The 8,170-nt window shown below is 37.9% G+C and overlaps 1 protein-coding gene across 1 annotated transcript in view; it reads right to left on the reverse strand.

Moving 5' to 3' along the window:
* Fundc1 (FUN14 domain containing 1) overlaps window positions 1-7,916 on the reverse strand; it is a 13,726-nt gene extending 5,810 nt beyond the window's left edge. Inside the window, exons 1-2 of the mRNA XM_031343271.1 lie at window positions 7,426-7,916; window positions 4,234-4,309 (exon numbers count right to left, since the gene is read on the reverse strand). Of these exons, the coding sequence (XP_031199131.1) occupies window positions 4,234-4,309; window positions 7,426-7,481 (132 nt within the window). The 5' untranslated portion in view covers window positions 7,482-7,916. The remainder of the gene's footprint in view (window positions 1-4,233; window positions 4,310-7,425) is intronic.
* Window positions 7,917-8,170: the final 254 nt, after the last annotated feature.

The following is an 8,170-nucleotide window of genomic DNA, read 5'->3' on the forward strand; positions in this document are numbered from 1 at the left end:
AAGGAAGGAAGGAAGGAAGGAAGGGAATAAAAAGGCAAGCAGATATGCTGGGGAAATGGCTCGGTAGGCAAAGGGTCTGCTTATGCTAGATCAGTATGAAAACCTGATTTTAATCCTTAGTACTGACATGGAAATGCAATGGATGTATACTTACTAGAAATGCTTGATAATCAAAAGGCTTTAATATGTTTGTTTTGTCTCAGAGGAATGTGAAAGATGAAAATGGGTGGTTAATTAAGGGTCTGGGTTGTAGCTCAGTGGGAGTGGGTCTGCCGGGCATACATATGAGGCCCTGGGCTCAATCTCCAGTACTGCAGACAGCTAGCACTGCAGTGTTATCTGTAACACTGGAAAAAACATAAACTGGTAGATAAACATTCTGTATAGAAACTAAGAACTTCATGTATTATAGACCATTTGACTCAACACTCAAGACCAGTAGCCAATAAAGGCAATTTCTTCAAACTAGAACCTGGCAATTTAAAGAATTTCAGCCCAGTCACTCTTTTTTTTTTAAGTTTAACAATTATTCTTTTTTTAAAATTCACTTTACATGCCTCTCCCTGCTCCCCTCCTGATCACCCCTCCCATCCCCTTCTCCTTTAAAAGGTTGGGCTCCCTCCTGGGTATTCCTCCCATCCTAACACACCAAGTCTCAGTGGGAGCTTTTAAGAACCTTTTGTTTTCAATTCAAATAGAGAAGGCATCAAAGCACACTATTTCTTCCTACCTTCCTGGGCTATAGACAAGCAGTTAAAGTGGTTTCCACCGATGCTAGTGTTCTCCTCCATAATGGAAATGGAATTCAGGAGGGTCAATTTCAGATCAACACAGTCTACTTCTGAATCTCTTTAAATAATCATAAATATCTCATAGGAATTAAAAATATAAGCACAAGGGTTGGTGCTACATGTACCGCAGTGGTAGAATGCTTGCCTAGTGAATTCTCAGTACCCAATAAATTAATAGACATAAAAAGCAGAAATGAAAAACTCAGCTAGAAACTGAAGTTGAAAATATTTCCCAGAAAGTAAACCAAAAGGAGAACTAAAAAACAGGAAGATAAGCTATGAAAATTAGACAGCCAGTCTAGGAGATCCATATAATAGAAAATATACTGTCCAGGCAGCGCTAAGAGTAAAAAAAGAACAGGAACTTATTAGCTAATATAAAAAAATGTTTGAGTTGAAAGGGGTTATAATGGGTAAGAACAGGCCCACACCAAGGACTACAATGGGACAAACCAGAACACCCAACACATACAAAATATCTGCTAAGCATTTGCTGGGAGTTCGGGGGTTGGGGGTGAGGTGGGTGGGGTGGGAGGGGAGGGAGATCTGCATACAAATAAATGGTCAGGCACTAGAACTGCTTGAGACTTCAAAAAGCAACACTGAATTTGGAAGACAATGCAGCAATACCTAAACTCAGCTGCAGTATTACACAAATGTGGGAGAAAATGAAAAATTCAGACAAGCAAAAATCTCAAAGTTACATTGTCCATGCTTATTTTCTCCACAAGTTACTTGAAGATGTAATAATGGAAAGGCATGTCCCTTGAAAATAGGAAACCAAGACAAAGCAAAGGGAATATCCAGAATGGTACTGAAAGAGAAATCCCCTAGAAAATTAGCAGGATGGAAGATCCTGCCTCTTCAGAACACTAAACAGGCTACCTAATGCATATTCCTACAAGAGAAGATTTAAATAGGAATACATCTAAAGAAAAATATCCCAAATGCCTTACTGGAAATAAGGGTCTAAACCTCAGTGTTTCTGTTGCTTTTTCTGCCTTAAAAAGAAAATTAATCTGTTTTATTTTTTATTCTGTTTTATTTGCCTGTTTTCTGAAGAGAGAAAGAAGGTGTGGAACTGAGTAGTATGGAAGTGGGAAGATCTTGGAGGAATGGGAGAGGGGGAACCATGATCAGAATGTACTGTATGCATTTTCAATTAAAAAATGAATTCAAGAAGCTCCCTTAATCATAGGTTCACAACTATGAAATAATACTCAAGATGGGGCCAGGAGACATGGGGGAGGAACAGAAAGCATTCAGGTGGGAATAGAACAGGATGACTCAAAAATAACAGTGACTAATACTAATATGTGAAGCCAATAGTGAACTCCTGCAGCTGAAAGATCAAAAATTGGTCAGTCAGGGAAAAGGAAGCTCTGGGAGAAGTTAAAGAGGCTGCTTCAAGGGAGTTGTAAAGTCAGGGTAGGAGGAGCAGAGGATTAAACTCTGACAAGCCCTATACAAGTATGTGTCACTTATTTATGGGCATATGTAACTATAGAAAGCTGAAATATTCATATAGCATTGTCTACTTTTCTAAAGTTAAGCAGGGGTAATGGAGAAATCTGAAGTTGGTTAGGATTCATTAGTTGTAAACACTACTGTACTGTACTCCAATGTCTATTTTAAGAAGGCAATATGATAAATATCTACTGAAAAACATTTAATATTGTTACCAGCAAAGCTTTAAGTCTTAACTCAAACTAATACTTATCTTTAATTATAAGCAAATGTTATCAAATATGGAATCAGGCGTAAGCATATGAAGCAATTAATTAGCTTAAAAGCTGCCATTTCTTTCTCTAGTTTTTCTTTTAAGTCCCTCCTACTGTGTTTTCAAGGCTAATTATATCTGTGGGTGAAAGTGATTTAACAAAGACAGGACCTGTGCCCTTCTGCCTTAGACTTCAAAAATACCAGGCTTAGAAAAAGTAGGAAGTATCACTGATAAAATGTGGATCTGAACAGTGAATACTGAACAACTGAAATAGACTTCTGAGAGGCAAACATGCAAAAACAGATGAAAACAAACACACAATTCAATACTATCAACAGTTTTAGTCCACTCTGCTTCAGTCTAGTGCCCTTCGAACTAAACAGAAATGACAACTCAGTTTTCAAAATATTGACAGACATGATATGCCTATCATATTTATATCATCTGTATCATTCTATACAAGTGCAAGCCAAATCAGCATAAGTTAAATCTTCTTCTATATAAATACTAGCATACATCCAAAGAACCAAATTTAGAAATTAATCACATTCCTCTAGCACAAGAAATACTATTCTTAATATTATTATTAATAAAAAATATAGCCTTAAAACAGATGGCTAGGAAACTACTTACACTAGTGCTTACTTCATATAAATAATACCTCTTTGTACTTAAGATGACTACGCTGGTTATTACAGGATTGATGGCTTAGGTATTAAAGTCAGATTTTGGTTGCTACAAACAGCAATCATTTCTTAAATCTGGTATAACTGACAGTTCTCTGCATCTTTAAAACTGCTAACATTTATTCCCAGAGATCTTCAATTTTGAGATTTACTGTATTTGATCTTCTTTAGGAAATGCTATTTTAAGGAAAATGCATATCAAACAGACTTGAATGGTAGATAATATCCTCAAAAACACTCTTAATAGCAAAGGATTTTACCCCTAAAAGAGCATGAACAAAATGAAAATTTTAACCCACCTGTCACGGAAATTGGACTATAGATGGGATTATGGATATTTTTTAAAGTTAATTTTCCACTTTCTGCTTCTTCCTTCCGTTCTGTCTTTCTTTTCTCTTCTTTCCCCCATAATGTCTCAGTATATAACTGGTAGGCCAAGGCTGGCCTGGATTTCTACATTCTTCTATCTTAACCTCTCTCAGCCTTTGGAGTGCTGGGATTCCAGGCCTATACCACCATACTTGGTTCTGGTTCTTTAGTTTAAAGAAAAAATTGTCAGAAATGTTATTAGTTGCTCAGCATTTGACATAACTAGGCATTAGTTTATGGGAAAACTATAACCTGTACACAGTACAATCTAAACCAGGTATGGTTGCACACATCCATAATCCCAGGATACTGGTAAAATTCAAAGACTCAACTACTAAGCCACACCCCCAAATCTGTTTGGTTTGGTTGGAAGATTAAGTCTTGCTTTGGACTTGTGGTCCTCTTCCCTCGGCCTCCTCAGTAGCTGGGATTATGGATGTATACAACCATACCAGACTCAGACATCACATCACACTGTGAGCATATTAGAGAATCTAGAAATATTGTTTTCTTGCATGACAAATGCAAGCTTTCAAAGCTCATTATGGTTTTTCTATAATTTGTAAAAGAAAAATTATACCTTCTATTGAAATGACCAGGAATGCAATGGGTAAAGTTAACATTCTCTGCTCTGTCCAAGCATTGACATAAAGGTCTAACATACCTGTAGAAGAAGAAAACCACCACCTACTGCAGTTGCAGCAAGTTTTCCAACCTTCTGGAATAAAAATCCTGCACACCTTTAATGACAGAAATAACAAAAGATGAGAACAATCACTGATGTACTAAATTTCTTCTACATTTTATTGATTTCCTAATAAAAGCTTAATGTCTTCCAATTTCTTTTGATAGTGTCCTTTGCCCACTCAGTGTTTTCCTTCAGTCATACAGGGTGGTTAAAATGCACACTCTAAAATGTCTGGGATTTGCTGCATAGTGAGATAAGGTGAGAAGAAGGAGACTTAAAAGGAAAATCAAAAAAGCAGTTACTGAAAACAATTATGAGTACTTGGGTTGGTTCATTATACCCCTATATTTGTGTAAGCTATAATTTCCCACAGTAAGTCACTTGTTTGTTTTGCTTATATAGTCAGGGTGTTTCAGACACCTGGGTAACACTCTATCCAAACCAGCTCCAAACCAGTTAGTTTCAAATGCATCAGCATCTTTGAGTTACTAATTTCCTGCCTATCAAAAACTCTCCTGCCCCTTGTGTCATTCCACTCTGATGATTACACTGCCCACATTTCTCACAGCTTCCTTATCTAGTATTGATTTTCTGTATTGTTTTGTCTCATCTAACTTTGGAATGTCAGCCTATACCTCTTGAGCACACTCATGGTCCCTTCACTATTCCAGATCCATGTTGCACAGAAGAATCCCAGATTTCTAATCCTAGCCTTGTGCCCTGAATCGGTGTTTCCACCAAATTAGTGTCCTTCAAGAGACTGTACTTGGAAATCAGGTCACTGCTGATGTAATTAAGTAAGATGAGGTCATACTGGAGCACAGCAGCCCTTAATTCAATACAAGTCATGAAACAGGGACACAAACACAGCCCAAACAGCTGCTACTGAGGCCCCAATTTCTAATTGATGGTACTATCCCCCATCTGCCATGTCATATTCATCTGACTCCCATCCTTATCTTCATATACTCCATCTCAAAAACATTATCTGTTTTCTCCTTTCAATTTTTTTATTATTAAATTTTTATGTAGTGTGTATGTCTAAACATTCACACACGTCCAAGCACAATTGACATAAGTTAGTTCGCTCTACCATGTGGGACCTGTGGATAGAACTCAGGTCACCAAGCTTGGCATCAAGCCTACTTGCTGAGCTATCTTGCCAGCCCTTCCTTTCCACTATTAGCGGCATCATTACCTTTGGAATATAATGTTGAGATTCCATAGCTTTGCTTCTGGGTCACACTCTAACAGAAGAATCAGTATTTAAGGCCTCTAGGTCTCCTAGCAACCACCTATTCTCACACTAGTTTTCATTTCTTATTATCAAAAATCTATGGCTAAATCCAATCCCCTTAAGCTATACTTCATGTGTTGAATTGGTCGATCTCAAGTGTTAAACTTAGGTTTATGCCTATTAACTGTTCCTCTTTTCTGTCACAATATCACATCAATGTTATATCCTAAGAAGATTTCAAATGCTTTCTACATTGAATCTATACTACAGTTCAAGTCATTACAACATATCACCTATGTAGCTGGCAATTTCAATTAGAGGTAGAGTGCTTGCAAGGTCCTGAATTTGTGCCCACACAAGACAAAAACAAAAACAAGCCACCTGAATATAAGTGTCCTATTATATAGATCAGGTCATAGAGATAGCTGAACAGGTAAAAGCACTTGCCACCAACCCTAAAGACCCAAGTTTGGCCCCCAAAACCCACATGGTAGAGGAACAGACTCCTGAAAGCTCTCCTCTGACCTCCACATATATACTGGGATACATCTGTGCCCCACACACAAATAGATAGATGTAAAAAAAACAAATACCCACAAACTATTACATAGCTCCTGGATTGAATACTTGTCTGATACTGACAATCTAGATGTTTTATTATTGTTATTATATTATTATTATCAAGAATATGTTTCCTATTCAGGAGTCAGTAGTAAAGGAAAAAGAAAAAAAAAAGAAGCAAGTAGTAAAGTCTTCATTAAATCCCACGTTGAATGCTACACAAGCTGTGTACTGGTCACTAAGATGGCCGAACTAACTTCTGCTCTGCCATTAGAGTTTTCAAGAAAACCTGGCAATTATGGGCCTTGTTAGCAGGTTAGGTCTATAAGAAGAAAATGTGTAACAATCTGGCTTTCAGCCATGATTATCATTAACTGATCACCTCTAGCACCAAATTATAAATGTATTTAAGAGGGGCAGCAGTATTAATACTGTGCCTGTGCTCCAAGGAATCTTCACAATAATTGTTCTTTGTTTGTTTTAAAGTATAAAATGGCATTTACAAGAAGGCATAGGGGGCATCATTATTCTAAGGTGCATGAAAAACACACATGAAGAAATGTCATTTACCCATGCCAAGAGGAAGAATCTAAATATTTTAATTAGCACAAGATGAATTTACCTTAAAATGTAAAGAAAAAATGCTTATAACTTAAGCACTGTCACTTTAATAAAAGAGTCATCAACCTTTTTCAAAATACTGAACTGTTTCTGCCCCTTTTTATCTGGTTAATATTTTATTCCAAAAATAGAATTCAAATACATGGTAACAACAATGTAAACGTGTTTACATGAGCTGTTGCTTGATCAATGGTTATTACCCACTCCTTATTGTACTCCACGTTATTGCATACATAATCATTCCATTAATTCTAACACAAAAACAATCTTCTCAGATCTTCTTCAAAGCACTATCATAATCAGAACTAGGATACAAAAAATAGAATCCGCTGCATCACTGTGAATAATTTTTACAGAGCATTAATACTTCTATGTACAGAGCTGAGAATCCTAGAGGCTAGTTCTGCAGTGGGAGTTCTCATGTTTTTTTTTTTCCAAATGTTGGCATTGAATAGCAAGTAACAATTTACTTATAATTAACTTGCTAAAGTTGGAAATTTGATAATGAATTAAAGAAGGATAAAGGGTGGAAATGGAACAATGGTGGGCCTTTAACAGAGGAAATCATCAAAATCCAAAAAGGACTATCTGAAGGTTAATACCGCCAATTAAATCAGGGAAAAGCCCCAAAGTTGTGCTCTTCTGGAATTTAACAGTGGAGAGCCACTTAAGATTTATGGAGGCTGTGCCATTTACAAAAGGACAATAGCCAGGTTCCCACTAAAATTTAATGAAAAGAATGTTCTCACCAGCCAGTCACGCCACCCATTACAATCTGGGTAGCTACTGAGTATTTTTCTACCATAGGTCCGGAACTGTGGCCAAATACTCGATTCCACCAGTGGTGTCTTCTTGCATACTCAGTTAAATCCAACACTTCATAAGATTCATCATCACTTTCATAGTCTTTAAAAATACAAAATGGAAAAAAAATTCATTCTACAGTCAGAAACATCTCACAAACTGTTTTCATAAAACCTGTGGGACAGCTCACTGTTACGTCTGGCCTACAACTAAAAAGGCCCAGATGTAAAGGAATGAGCTTTATTAACTCGATCCCAGAGACTAGGGCCTCAAGCCTAAAGGGTCTAGCAACAGCATCCTCATTTCCTTTCGAGAGGCAGAGACAAGCAGTCAGAGGCCAGCTGAATTACAAAAGCAGTGGGCGGTCACCCGCCCAATCAGAATAAGGTCAGGGCAGGGTACATTTCCATCTGTGGGAAAAGGGGACGATGGAATGATCCTCCCGTGAAAAGAAAGGCCAGGAACCCAGCAAGAGGAAATCAGAGCAGGACTAACCGGCAACCAACCCGCCAACCCTCCTAATTTTGCAAGATGGAGAAGGGCTCGAGGTGGGGGCAGGGCAAGGTCTAGCCTTGGTTAGGTGTGGGTGAGCGTGCTAAATTCTGCAAAGAGGGAGGGAGACATTTGGTTCAGAGGGGGTCTCTCAAAGGGGCTGTGCAGCGACCGAGCCCCAGAACACTGGAGGAGGGG

This window comes from Mastomys coucha, chromosome X (assembly GCF_008632895.1).
Source record: "Mastomys coucha isolate ucsf_1 chromosome X, UCSF_Mcou_1, whole genome shotgun sequence".
Classification (NCBI taxonomy): domain Eukaryota; kingdom Metazoa; phylum Chordata; class Mammalia; order Rodentia; family Muridae; genus Mastomys; species Mastomys coucha.